Here is a 13994-nt window from a genome sequence, read left to right on the forward strand (position 1 = left end):
GGAGTTTATTCCCTCGTCTGGCTTCTCAGCATCACCATCCCCACTAACACCATCTCCGGGGCCCAGTTCTGTGACACTTCCTCTAGGGCACAGTGAGAATCCCCTTCCCCTGCACCATGCACAGGACCAACACCATCATCACCCATCGTCTCATGACAAACCTCACCTGCCCCAGCCCCCTTCTTCCCTCCTCAGTGTGCTGGGACCAAAGTCAAGACTATGCAAAAAGGGACACTGTGAAATGTCACAGTGAGACTGAGAATTTCCAATTGAGTTCCAGTCTCCTAGTCTATAGGTGTGGAAGCCAAGGAACAGAGAAAATATAATGCACAGTGGCAGCAGACCTCCGATTCCTAACCCGGCTTCTCTCCACGGGAACAGCAGAGCACAGTGATGTCAGAAAGAATGGGATTGAATCTAGCCTTGGCGGAATTTAACCACCCTGCTCCTCACTTTCCTTATTTATAAAATAGAAACTCCATCACAGTGACATTATATGAATTAAATGAGATAATAAATGTAGAACTCAGGGTGGTCCTGCACAGAGTAAGCACCCAATAAATGTTCTTACTATTATTATTGAGTTGATTCTGACCTAGAAAAAGTCACAATGTAGAAGGGAAAGACCCATTGGCCACAGCAGCAGTTTCACTGATGGGACTGAGGAAAGAAGGGGGAGAACAGGATAGGGGTAGTAGTTCGAGCATCTTCAAAGAGCTGTGACCTGGCTGCTGGGGAGAAAGCCTCTATCCCAAATACACCTAAACAATTCCTGCGGGCAGCGACTGTCCCCAGAGATGTCCTTGGGCCAGAGCAGGCTCTGTCTACCTCAGGGAGGCTCGGGATGGAGTAGGTAAGAAGCGAAAGAAACAGCCACATGGAACCCCAACCTAATGGCTGACATCGATGCATGTTTGGGGGAAAGCATTCCTTCCTCTCTTCAAGCACAAGGCAGCTCCTCTTGAGTCCCCTATGGCCTTTCTGGACTAAACAGGCCCTGGAGATAAGACTCTGTGTCTGGAGTCTTCTATCTCAGGAACCCTGGGGAGACAGGAGGTAAGGGAGCCAGAGACAGGAGGTAAGGGAGCCAGCTGGCCTGAGGACTTCTCCCACCCAAAACCCTTCTGCCCTGGGAACTCCCAGGATCCCCTAGAAGTCCTTAGGGGACTTGGGTCTGGAGCATCTGCAGAAACATAAAAAAAAGCCTTGAGGAAAGAGAGTATCCTCAAACATATCCAACTTGGCTTCTGAGCCAAGGCAGCCAGGGAATGTAATTCATGCCCCCTCTCCTTGAACTGGCATAAAGTCCCAACTCTCCCTTTCCTTGAGACTGACACTCTGAATATGCCCCTTTCATAACCCCTGTTAACAAGGAAGGAGGACACATGGGACTTTTATGGGGCCGCCAGCACTGACCACTGGCTCCTTTCCTCTACTCTTTGCTACCCTAATTATCCACCTGGGTACTTAGAGCTGCCAGTCTCCCAAGCTCATAAACCTGATTTAATGGTGATTGGGGGGTCTGACCCAGCTCAGACCTCCAGCCCCTGCCAGATAAAAGGGTGGGAGCTGAGCTGACTTGATAGCTCTTGCTTCCCGTTCTCCCCACCAGGGCCTGCCTCTCTGCCTCTCTCTTCTGCCATGTCGTGCCTATCCTACCAGAAGGGCTCCAGATGTGGCAGTCGGAGCTTCAGCTCATGCTCAGCTGTCTTCCCCCGGAGGGTCACCCACTATGCAGTGAGCTCGGGGCCATGCCAGCCTGGGGGTGGCGGAGGCCTCCGGGCCCTGGGCTGCCTTCGCTCACGGAGCCTGTGCAACGTGGGCTTTGGGAGGCCCCGGGTCGCTTCCAGGTGTGGCCTTCCTGGCTTCGGATACCGAGTGGGGGCCACCTGTGGGCCTCCTGCCTGCATCACTCCCGTCACCATCAATGAGAGCCTACTAGTCCCACTTCAGCTGGAAATTGACCCAACTGTGCAGAGTGTGAAGAGGGACGAGAAGGAGCAGATCAAGTGCCTCAATAACCGCTTTGCATCCTTCATCAACAAGGTAAGAGGTCCAGGACCATGGGATGCAGAGAACACTTGTGTCTGGTCCAGGAGACTAGAAAAGACTGACCATAGAGAAGCCACAGTTCATCTATTGGCCTCTCCTGTACTCATGAGCACTAATCATTGAAAGCTAGTTAGATCAGGCTCAGCACTCAACATTTCTATTTGCTGATCCTTTGTTTTTAATGTCATCTCTCTCTGGATATTATCTGATAAAATTACCAAGGTTACCTGAGGTCAGACTACAAGAGGGACTTCCAAAGCGATGATAGATACTGAAAGGAACAACCTAAGAGGCCTTCTTGATGAGGCTTTAACAATAGAGCTGCTTTCTAAGTGCCTGAGCTGGGGCAAGAACCTTGGACCTAGAGGTGAGCAAAGACCCTTGGGCCTGGAGGTGGGCCTGTGACTTCGGAATTTGCCATCAGCTTAGGCCTGTGATGAGGAGAAGGTGGAGCAGTGAGAACTAGGGATAAAGGTGGTCATGAGCAAAGTCTTATATCTGCCAACCCCAGAGCCACACCTCTGAAAGCCTTCGGGGATGGTCGTGTGCTGTCTTTGGGAGGCACTAAACTGGCCTGTCTCCCTCAGCTGCCTCTAGGCCTGTCCCCCACCCCAGAAAGGCTCTTGGGGGTCAGGACACATGCCAAGGCCTGAACAGGCATTTCTGGTGACCCCAAGGTTTAGTGCAAAGAGGCTTGGGCCAGAAATCAGGAAACCTGGACTCTGGTGTTGGCTTCACTCCTGACTGTGACCCTGAGGACCCATGCAAACCAACCTTGGTGGAGGGAGGGGGGAAGAAGGGGAATGATGGTGGGAAAATTAAAGGAGGTAGTACATGCAAAAGCCTTCCAAAAAGAAACAAGTTCTACAAGGCTCTAAGCTCATTCTAACAACATGGGCCCTGGCTGTCAGCAACATCACACCACCCTCTGTGGGGCTGGAAGCCTCCTTGGTGACATGGCATTGACCAGAAGTAGGGTCACGTCACTTCCCCTACAGTTCTCCTGGGAAATAATGCACCATATGCAAAGTCCCAGGGCGAGGACTGGAGACTGTTTTCCTCTGCCAACAACTAGCTGGGTGACCATGGTCAACTCGCTCAGCTTCTCCTCATCTAGGTTTCCAAGCACAGAAATGGAGGAGGGGGCCGGCAGCTCACCACATTACTGCAACAGGGACTTGTTTGGGATGCAGCCATGCAGGATGGGGCAGCGCGTGAAAGAGCTTGAAACTTGAAGTCTTGGGACAAAGCCTTTGATAGGACCTTCTCCCCCAAGTGTCCCTGGGCTGTAACTGAAGAGAGCCCGACTGCTCCAGCTAGAATGTCACCTGCTTACATTAGTATGGAGATCTTCAAAGTGCTTCCCATGCATAGCCCCAACTAGGAGCTTTAGGAAAGAAAACAAAGCTTAAAGGGATGGGGTGGCCTGGACAAATTCACAAGGCTGGTGGAGGCAGGCAGGGCTGGAAGGAGGACCTGCCCCAGGCCTCATGGGGCAGTGTTCTTTCCACTACTATGTGCAACCTCTGGGTGGAAGGTGGGTCCTATAAGCTCCCCAAGGCAGGGGAGACACAGACATAACCTCAGGTGCCAGTCTATGCAGAGACCCAATCTGTCCGTTTAGCGTATTGGCGGCGGTGTGTCAGAAGAGAGAGCAGAAACTGATTCACTGCCACACCACCATTTATTTACTCTCTCCAAGCCATGGTCCCCAGGGAACCCGCTGCCCAGTGACATCCTGTTCTTGGCTGCAGGTCCGGTTCCTGGAGCAGAAGAATAAGCTGCTGGAGACCAAGTGGCAGTTCATGCAGCAGCAGAGGTGCTGCCAGAGGAGCATGGAGCCCATCTTCGACGCCTACATCTGCACCCTCCGCAAGCAGCTGGACTGCGTGGCCAGGGACCGGGCCGGGCTGGAGTCGGAGCTCTGCAGCCTCCAGGACACGCTGGAGGGCTACAAGAAAAAGTGAGTCTGCTCTGACTTCACCCGGCCAGGGATCCCAGGGCAAGCTACGTAAACAATCTGGAACCTAAAACTTAGTTCATCAGCTGGTCGAACACTAAGGCAGGATAATGTAGGCAGAGCGTCTAGGGCAGTGGTCGGCAAACCGTGGCTCGCGAGCCACATGCGCCGCGTCTCCCGTCGCCCGACCGACCAACACCCCCACTTCTTCTAACACCACTTCTTCAAAATAGACTCGCCCAGGCCGAAAACCGACTTCTGCGTATGGGCCATGAAGTTTCAATCGCACTGCACGTGCGCGCCCGCACATGGTATTTTGTGGAAGAGCCACACTCAAGGGGCCAAAGAGCCGCATGTGGCTTGCGAGCCGCGGTTTGCCGAACACTGGTCTAGGGTATTGCCCACATGGCATCTGGTAGAAACTCTGAAATTGTGCATTTGTCTTCATCTCCCTTCCCACCACCTTGCCAAAGGAAGGCCCGTCCTCCCTCTCAGTATAACATGATCTTTTCTCCTGCCATTTCTGGCATTCCAGGGCTCTGCTCCAATCCACCTGTTCTACTTTATCTTCCACCAATCCCCTGGCATTTCCCGAACTACTTCTTATTCCCCAAACAGATCCCCAAACCCTCTTCCTTCAAAGCTTTTGCTCCCTCTGTTCTTTCTTCTCATAAGCCTCCTCTCATCATCTCTTTGAACCACATTCAGACTAATCTATCTCACTTTTCCTCTCACCCTCTGACTCTGGTTTCTCCCCTTCCCTTTCCCCTCCCCGCCCCCTCCTCTGTCACAGCTGGAAGTCCTCACCCCTCCTGTCACTAGCAGATCCTCTGTCTCCCTTGTCTCCTGGCCCAGTTCTTCCTGGTGAAGATCTTTAACATGCCAGACTTGCAGCTCTGGCCTGACTCACTGCAGGAGAAGGTGGTTGATAAGCATATGTGAATGAAGAGCTTGAAGGCTTGTAGATCCAGTGCTTACAAGAAGCTGAGGCCAAAGCAAATTGCTTACTAGTCCTAAGTGGGCCTCTCCCAGGATCAGAATCCCATGGAGCACATGTTGATGGGGGAAGGCTGAGAGAGAGACATTTCCATTAACAAGAAACGGTGTGAGTATTCTGAGAGCAACAGTTCAGAGGGGACGTGGGTCAATGGAGTAGAGCCACATAGAGGACACTCTCGCTGCAGGTGTCAACCACATGCCTACTCATGGTTGATGGAAAATACTGACTCCTTCCCTCAAGATGCCCCAGTCCAGTAAGCACAGACCTTTGTGTAAACACACCAACAGCTACAAGGTGGTACAGGCCAGAAGGGCGGAGGAATCCCAAGAGAGAGAGAGCAGAAGGGGCCTAGGAATGCATCCTGGGGACAGTGGCATTTGCTCAGGGCCTTGAAGAATATGTTTCATTGCAGTTACTTCTTATAGAAGAGGAGTCCAGAGTAGACCTTAGAAAAGGAGAAAGGACAGGAGCAGATGACAAGGAAGGGCCAGAGTGTGACAAGTTAGAGGAGACAACTCCAGCAGACTGTTACAGGCAAGGTGTGGCAAGGCCGGGTGCGGGTGAAGGCCTGCCCTCTCAGCATGAGCAATGCCTTTCCAAAGGGTAAGACTAAGACACACAGTGGCCAGAGATTTGGCTTGCAGCTGAAGACGAGGACTCTGGATTTTAAAAGCGGGACAGCGGAAGGATGAGATTTGGGTGGTATTTTAACAATAATAACCAACACTGACATAGTACGTACCCCGTGTCAGGCTTAGTGCTTTGCAGATACTAACTCATGTGATATGTTAACTCACAACAGCCCCATGAGGCAGGACCAGTGTTATCCTCATTCTACAGAATATGAAACTGAGACACAGAGAAGCCAGGTCACTTACTGAAAGTCACAGGACTAGCACTTGACGAGCCCGGATTCATATCAGGGCATAAGCTCCAGCAGCCAGCGCCCAGCTGCAGCAGAGCTCCGCTGGGAAGAGGAAGCCTGGGCGTCAGGAAGCGCAGTGAAGCTTTTAATGGATCGAAGTTGTTCTTCAAACTGAGTCATTCTGGCCAGACAGAACCTCTTGACCCTGATTCCATTGCCTTGGGGGGCAGGGAGTGGGCGAGGACCTAGAGCAAATAGCTGGGCTGTGCCTATGGGTCTGGTAACGTGGGTAATTGCTACCTCTGCAACAGAGCTGCAGGTAGGGGCCAGGCTCAGGACTCTCCGGTGAGGAGGGCACGGGGGCAGCTGGGATTTCAGTGACTACAGCCAACTCTCAGAACAACCCCGCACAGACAGCGATGCCAGCAACAGGCTTCTACCACCTCCCAGAGGAAATGATCAGATAAAGTGGGCTTCCTTAGCACCAAGACAGAATGAAGTTAGCCTGAGGAAGGACTTCCCAGAGGATGAGTCATCACAGGAGCAGGCGACTGGGGAGTGGGGTAAACTGGCAACGTGGCTAATGACAGGCTATGGTCATAGTCACCTGTCTGGAAGGGCTGGAACAGCTAGAGGTGTCCAGAGACAGAGCTGCACCTGGCGACTCTTTGGGGAATGCAGTCAGTGGAAGGCAGATGTGCCCCAAAGGCCCCTTCCCTCAGGTCTGATACCAAGGCCCCTTCCAAACCCCACGGGTTGACTCAAACATTGTTTCTTGCCCATCCCACCAGATATGAAGAGGAGCTGTCCCTGCGGCCCTGTGCGGAAAATGAGTTCGTTGCCTTAAAGAAGGTGAGGAGCTGGCTCAGAGAGGGAGAAAGCCCCCGGAGCTGGCCCAGCGGGCCTCAGGACACTCAGCCCCTGGACTGTGTCCAAACGAGTCTGCAGCCCACTCACCCTCCTGCCCCGGTGCCAGCCTCAGTGACCCTGAGAAAGAGGCGGCCTGCATTTCCTCTCCCACCCTTTGCTAAGGGGCAGTGGTTGACTGGGCTTCTGCCTCCTAATTCACAGGGGCCAAAACTGGTCAGGGTTGTGTCCACACCTGCCCAAGGAGCTGGAAATGTAGCTGATGCCAAATCCAAACAAAACTCAAGCTCCAAAAGGTGGAAACCATTGCCACGAGTTCTCAGACAGATAGCTAGGTATTCTCTGGCCCGGGCCCTACACAGTGAGCTCGGAGACGCTGCATTCAAGGCTCCTTTCAGGCCCTTCTCCAAGAGGGGGCCAGGCCCAGGCATGTGGTCCTGGGACTGTGGACCCCTCCCTCCATTCTTGGCTTTGTGGCCTCTTCACTTTCACATGAGCTTCCGTGAGGAAAGGTGGGTCCCACCCCTGCCACCTGCCACCAGCTTGGGGGGAGCGGCCCCCCTGGTGGAGGGGCGGCCCTCCCACGTTCTCCCAGCCTCAGGTTACAGTTGTCAATGCTCTGACCACAGGACGTGGATACGGCTTTCCTGATGAAGGCCGACCTGGAGACCAACGTGGAGGCTCTGGTCCAGGAGATCGACTTCCTGAAGGGCCTGTACGAGGAGGTACCTGCAGCCACGCTGCCCACAGGTGGTAGACCAGGGCCAGTTCGTGAGGACGATGGTGGGGAAGCTCCAGCCCAGCGGGTACATTCCAGGGCAAGCAGACTGAGAAGTCGGCCTGGGACAGCTGGCTCTCAGCAGCGAGACCCCGGAAGTCCGATGCCCAGGCCTCGGCTCTCGGGTCCCTGTGTAACTGGAGTGGGACAGGGAGCAGGTTGGTGATTGAAGGCCCGTCACAGCCACCACAAGTCTGTGCAAAGCTGCTATGGGAAGGTCAGAGCAGGTTCTCCCCCTTTTATCCTCAAAGAGCTCACTGGTCCTTCCCCCTCCCTCCAGGAGATCTGCCTGCTCCAGTCTCAGATCTCAGAGACCTCGGTCATCGTGAAGATGGACAACAGCCGGGTGCTGGACGTGGACGGCATCATTGCCGATATCAAGGCCCAGTATGACGAAATCGCCAGCCGCAGCAAAGCTGAAGCGGAGGCCTGGTACCAGTGCCGGGTGAGGCCCCGGGGAGGAGGGCGCGCTAGACCCACATCCCCTGAAAGTGGGTGAGAAGATAATGAGGGAGTCATGCCATGTCACAGAGACAGGGATTCCCATAAATCCTAGCCCCTGTTGTTTCTGCCGGGCCCCAGGCCAGGTGCCTGCGGAGCATGTGGGAGTGGACCCCACAGGCCGCCCAGGCCTGTCATCAGGGTGCCAGGGGCCCCAGCTTTATTTACTCACAGACTCCCTCGACATGAATTCAAGGAGTACTAATTGGCAATAATGGCAAAGAGGGCGCTGGGCTTCAAGGAGTCAGGGGAGGCTAATGGCATGGAGTGGTTACTAATGGTGGAGCAGGAAGGTGATTAAGATGGCCCCAGACTTAGGTAATTAGGGGCTTGCTGTAAGGGCAGTTGGTGTCCCCAAAGGCAATTTGATTGAACAAGTATTATCATCGCAGTCTCACCTGCCCTATCTGTGAAAGGCACCATGAATTCATGAATTCATTCATTCGTTCACTCGTCCACTTACTCATTCAGCAACTGCTTCCTGAGCATCCATCATGTGCTAAGCACTGTTCTAGATGCTGGGATTCTAAAAGGGGACAAAACAGACAGCAATCCCTGCCTTCATGTCACTTTCATTCTAGAGGCAGGGCCAGGGAGCAAGACAAATAAGTACATGTATGTTAGATGGGGATGCATGCTACGAAGAAAACCAGTCAGGGTGAAGCATACTGAGTGTTGTGGGAACAGGGTTTTAAATAAGGTATTCAGGGAAGGATGGCCTGACCCAGGTGTGTGGCACCACGAGGATACTAGGAGTCAGACCATCCCTGTGCTCCAGGAGATGACAGTCCACAGGAGAGAAACATGTAACCAACCAAACAGAAAAACAAGGTCGCAGGAAGTGTCTGGAAAGGCAGAGGCAGGCAGTGGTGTTGGTCTGGATCTTGAAGGCCAAGCAGGATTGCAGTAAGCAGAGCATGAGGGGAGAGGCGTCCAGCTGAGGGGCAGCCGAGCAGGATGCAGAAGCATGACAGTGAGGTTCCAGTATGAAGCACCACAAGGAGATGGGGCTGGATGGGGTAGCATGGGGTAGCATGGGGTAGCATGGGGTAGCATGGGGCCAGATGACAGCAAATCTTCAGAGTTGTGCTAAGTGTTTTGGACTTTTTTCTGAAGGCACTGGGGCTCAGAGAGTGCCTCCAGCAAGGTTCTTCCCTGGAACAAAGGTATCAAACGCTGGCCTGAAGTCAGTTCCCAGTGACTCCATGGCCCATCCACACCTGGTGGCTGGTCCCTCCTCCCGCTGCTCTCCTGGGCTGCCCATCAGTCAAGTGGCTCAGAGAAAACAATCTGTTTCCCATCTTCCTAAGTCAAAACCAGAAAGACAATCCTATTATTTTTAAATTATAATTAGCTGTGAGGATTAGACTTTTTTTAAATAGTTCAATTCAGTTTTCACTTTTTTCTCAAATAACTTGAAGTACAGAAATAGACCACCCACGATGGCCCAGGGGTTCTATGTCACCATCAGGGACAAAGGCTCCTTCTAGCTTTCTATTCTGCCATCCTGCACATCACTTTGATCTTCACGGTTGCCTCCTGTCTCAAGATGACCGTCATACCACATGCTCATTCCAGGCAAAAAGAAGAGCAAAGGGCAAAAGAAACATGGCAACTGAGTCACCCCTATGTCAAAGGAATATTTCGTTTTGTTTTCAATTGCTTTGGAGAATATACAATCGTGCTCACCCTGTGGGTGACATAGTCTGTCCTCAGTCCTCTGTCTCTTAGGCATCCCAGGCTGAGCACAGAAACCCTTTCTAACGTCCAGAGGGACATCTAAGAGGGAGGGAGACCTTTGGGTTCCGGTGCAGAGAGAAAAGTACAAGCCTCAGAACAGCTGAACAGAGAGGAGGGGAGCTTGGAGACTGGAGGAAAGTTTAATAAGCCTGACTGTGCAGGGCTATGAGGAGCAGCCCAGAAAAGGACCTCAGAAACTGACCAGAAATGGAGAGGGGATGGGGAACAGAGCAAGTGTGAGAATCCAAAGAGCGCTTGAGCCAGCAAGTCATTGGAGGAGAGACTCAGGCAGTGAGAAAGGGAGCTAGGAGGTACCACAGCAAGGCCCCAGGGTTCTGACCTCTCAGTCCCGCAGTATGAGGAGCTGCGGCTGATCTCCGGGACCCACTGTGACAACCTCCGCAACCGCAAGAATGAGATCCAGGAAATGAACAAGCTGATCCAGCGGCTGCAGCAAGAAATCGAGAATGTCAAAGCCCAGGTGAGGCCAGCGGGGTGTCCTGCAATTTAACGCAGTTCTGACACTACCTGGAAAGAGTGTCAGATCCCACAGGGTAAGGCTCTCCCACAAGTCCCACAAGACTGCCCCACTTCAGATGCCAATCACAAGTCCAGGTTGTCACCTGAGCTTCTGACCAATCTGCTGTCATGTGGAACCCCCTCCTCGGGTTTGATTGATTTGCTAGAGCAGCTCACAGAGCTCAGGAAAACAGTTGACTTGCTGTTTACCAGTTTGTTATCAAAGGAGCTGATAAAGGATACAAGTGAACGTGCAAATGGGAGGGATGCACAGGGGAGGTATATGGGAAGGGGCACGGAGCTTCCATGCCCCGAGGGCACCACTGTCCCAACACCTGTGTTTCCTAACCTGGAAGCCTCTGAAGCCCACATGTGGAGTTTTTGTGGAGGCTTCCTCACATAGGCATGGTAATTATTTCCAGCCCCTCTCCCCAGTCTGGGGGATGGAGGGTGAGACTGAAAATTCCAGGCTTCTAATCATGGCTTGGTCTCTCTGACACACCCTCACCAAGGCACCACCCAGAGGCCCACCCAGAGTCACTCATTAGAACAAAAGACACTGCTGTCACTCAGGAAATTCCAAGGAATTTAGGAGCTCTGGGTCCAAGACCAAATAGTAGAACAAAAGGTATTTCCAATGCTCTTACCACTTAGGAAATCACAAGGGTTTTAGGAGTTCTGTAAATATATTCTATTATCTCACCCTAGCCGTGTTCTCTCTGAGAGTCAGCCCAGGGCTCCTAAGCCCCCAATAATGCCCTCTGTGTCCTCTCCCCCAGCGTTGCAGTCTGGAAGCTGCCGTGGCCCAGGCAGAGCAGCAGGGAGAGGCAGCCCTCAACGATGCCAAGTGCAAGCTGGCGGGGCTGGAGGCCGCCCTGCAGAAGGCCAAGCAGGACATGGCCTGCCTGCTCAAGGAGTACCAGGAGGTGATGAACTCCAAGCTGGGCCTGGACATCGAGATCGCCACCTACAGGCGCCTGCTGGAGGGCGAAGAGCACAGGTTAGTCAAGGATGGGCCCCAGGTGTGGAGATGCTCCGTCCTCGTTCTCGGGTTGCTGTGGCTATAGCCCATCCTGAAGTCATGGAAAACCCAGAACAGCTCACAGTCTGAGGGCCCTTCTCGTGAATGTGACCTGTGGTCTGGGCAGAAGAAGTGGGGGTGAGGGAGGGGGGGCTAGAGTTATTGACCTTATTTACTTTAATACAGTGATTTTGTGTCTTTTTCCTCTCACCCCAGGCTGTGTGAAGGCACCGGGCCCGTGAATATCTGTGAGTAGATGTGTCTCCCAAGGGCTCTGGGGTCTTGGGGGCTGATCAACCTCCTGACCAGACCTCGACTTGCCTCCCCATCCCAAAGGGGATTCTGTCTGCCAGGAGCTCTGGTCAGAGGGAGAAGCTCTCCTGCAGGGCAGCTAAGTCTTTGGGAGTCAGAATGAGGAGCAGGACTGACAACGAGATGCTTTTCTGGAGAAAGAGGATTTGAAGCAGCTCAGACAAGTAGAAACAGAGAGGGTGAAGCAGAAACCAGGGCTCTGGGAACAGAGAAATGTTGGGGACCTTAAAGGCACTTGTAGCTGGAGTGAGAATTGTGGGGGGGGGGGGGTTCCTTACAGGTGGTGGCAGCAAGTGGGGGGTATGGCCTGACTGAAGGGTTCAGGGCAATGCCCTTAGTCATGCAGTGCAGGGCCCTGAGGATCCTTTTCTATTCCCGCAGCTGTGAGCAGCTCAAAAGGTGCGGTCTTGTATGAGCCATGTGTGGTCAGCACGCCCATGCTGAGGACCGAATACTGCACCAGTGGCCTCAAGAGCAGTGGGGGCTGCAGCGCCATGAGCACCGGTGAACTCTACATCCCCTGTGAGCCCCAGGGGCGCCCGGGCTGCTCCAGCATGAAGCTAGGGACTGGGGGCGGCTCCTCCTGCCACAAGTGCTAGCACTGCCTCAGAGGCTGGGAGTCCAGGATGCAGGGCACTAGCCCTCAGCCTGGATGTTGCCCATGCTTTCCAGGGCAGAACACCAGGACATTCCAAAACCTCCCCTTCTCGTACTGACCTCAGGTTTTCACTGGGAGCCATTCCCCAGGTCCATCACATCTTCTAGAGTCATTTTTACTTATCTGTGTGCAGACCTCGAGCTAGGCGCTGGGGGCGGCGGTGGGATGCAAGGAAAGAGACTGCATCGCCATGCCCCTAGACTGCTGACAGTCTGGCCCTAGCGTGGCCAAGAGAATGACAACAGCCACTGACCACTTCTTTTCCGGATGAGAAGGCCAACTGCGCACATCACTGTTCTGTTTTGCGGATTAAATCATGGAAGTTTCCCCACAAAGCCAGCCTCCCCCGACCCCCGGAGGTTCCCCACCTCCCTTACCTCTGATTCTCATACACCTAAGAAAAGTGAACTTCTTTTAACACCCACCTAAAAAATGCACTATTGCAAATGTCAAAAGGAGATATTCCAAAATCCCATTCTGAATTCCAAAGCCAGGATCTGGGGATCACTCAGGACCTATCCAGGCCCTCTCAGTTAACACAGAATCCACAGGTGGCCTTTAGCAGTAGATTTACCTGCTCAAATGTGTTGAGCTCACACTTTGAAATGCGTCTTTTCCCTGAGCTCCCATTGGCCGTTGATGGTGGCGCTACGCCTAGAACAAAGACAAGGGGACATGGAATATTTACTTGACATCGGGACAATCAAGAGCTGACATTATTTGCTCAGTGAAGTCCACCTCTGTAGATAGCCACCTGGTTCCTACCCCCTCTCCCTTTACTTCCTCTTGCTTTGGGTCTGATATGAATGTGTTTTCCTGGCTGCAGCGATGTGGGGCTGACCAGCCAACTGGAGTCTCTGGCTCAGGGGCTGTGAGGGAGGAGGAGGTGCTGGGCTCACCCCATCCCTCCAGAGGCCCCGCCCCTAGGGCTGCTGCCACAGAAGCCTCACCCTCTCAGGATTCCAAGTCTCTGCCAAGAGCCTCTGGGCTTGTCTGTTCCCAATAAACTAACTGGTCACAGGTTACAGCAATCAGGATGATTCAACCTGCTCTGTGGGTCTGAAAGGAGGAACCTCCTTTGAGGGAGAGCAAATTAGCCGCCTTTGGGGCTGGAAGCTGGGGAACTTGGGCTGAAAAGGAAGGTTGTTATATAAATGGGAAAACTACATATGAACAATTTGCTAGTGGACTGTGGAATAAACGTGGACCCATACAAATTACACTTAAAAACTGCACATCACACCACAATAGTGTACAAGTCGCTTGCCACACTAAAAACCACGTGTCTGTTGTACATAGGCCTCCTCACCACATGGCGCCCTGCACGTGTCCGAGAGAAAGTTCATGGGGCCCCTATAATGTCTGTTCTCATCAGACCCCCAGGCCTGGGTTCTGCCTCCCCATCCTGGGCCAGTCTGCGTGCAGGACATTCCTGGTCCGGGGAAAGCACTGAAGATGAGTGGCAGCCCAGCTAGGGAGGAGAGCCCTCCATCCCTTCTTCCTCTCTAGGGAGCCCCAAGGTCTGGAAATGAGACTTGGTAGCAACAGTTTCACCCTCTGTGGGGCCAGATACCCTCCCTGTTGCTTCACTGATTACCTAAAACAACCCCCCACATCCAATTCCCCCTGTGGCTCCCCTCTCCTGAGCACTGAGGCACAGGTCTCCTTCCCCCACAGCCCTATACAGAGCATCTATTCTGCACCAAGCCCTGCATGAGGAG

At 53.2% G+C, this 13994-nt stretch overlaps 1 protein-coding gene and 1 long non-coding RNA gene across 2 annotated transcripts; one reads left to right on the plus strand and one right to left on the minus strand.

Moving 5' to 3' along the window:
* Positions 1-1641: 1641 nt before the first annotated feature.
* Positions 1642-12214, plus strand: KRT82 (keratin 82). The gene is made up of 9 exons (XM_008140926.3): positions 1642-2046; positions 3807-4015; positions 6669-6729; positions 7374-7469; positions 7803-7967; positions 10119-10244; positions 11062-11282; positions 11520-11551; positions 11997-12214. The coding sequence occupies exons 1-9, from the start codon at positions 1642-1644 to the stop codon at positions 12212-12214; spliced, it is 1533 nt and encodes a 510-aa protein (XP_008139148.2).
* On the minus strand, positions 3750-13124 carry LOC129149792 (uncharacterized). The gene is made up of 3 exons (XR_008556605.1): positions 13028-13124; positions 12848-12927; positions 3750-4003 (listed from the first exon to the last, which is right to left on the minus strand). It is a non-coding gene; the product is annotated as an uncharacterized LOC129149792 (long non-coding RNA).
* Positions 13125-13994: the final 870 nt, after the last annotated feature.

Source organism: Eptesicus fuscus, chromosome 7 (assembly GCF_027574615.1).
Source record: "Eptesicus fuscus isolate TK198812 chromosome 7, DD_ASM_mEF_20220401, whole genome shotgun sequence".
Taxonomy (NCBI): domain Eukaryota; kingdom Metazoa; phylum Chordata; class Mammalia; order Chiroptera; family Vespertilionidae; genus Eptesicus; species Eptesicus fuscus.

What these genes read in the sequence shown, in the direction of transcription:
- KRT82 (XM_008140926.3), top strand. Translation starts at nt 1,642, where the DNA reads ATGTCGTGCCTATCCTACCAGAAGGGCTCCAGATGTGGCAGTCGGAGC. An exon ending in TCGAGAATGTCAAAGCCCAG is followed by an intron (nt 10,245 to 11,061) that starts GTGAGGCCAGCG and finishes CCTCTCCCCCAG; the next exon opens with CGTTGCAGTCTGGAAGCTGC. An exon ending in CTGGAGGGCGAAGAGCACAG is followed by an intron (nt 11,283 to 11,519) that starts GTTAGTCAAGGA and finishes CTCTCACCCCAG; the next exon opens with GCTGTGTGAAGGCACCGGGC.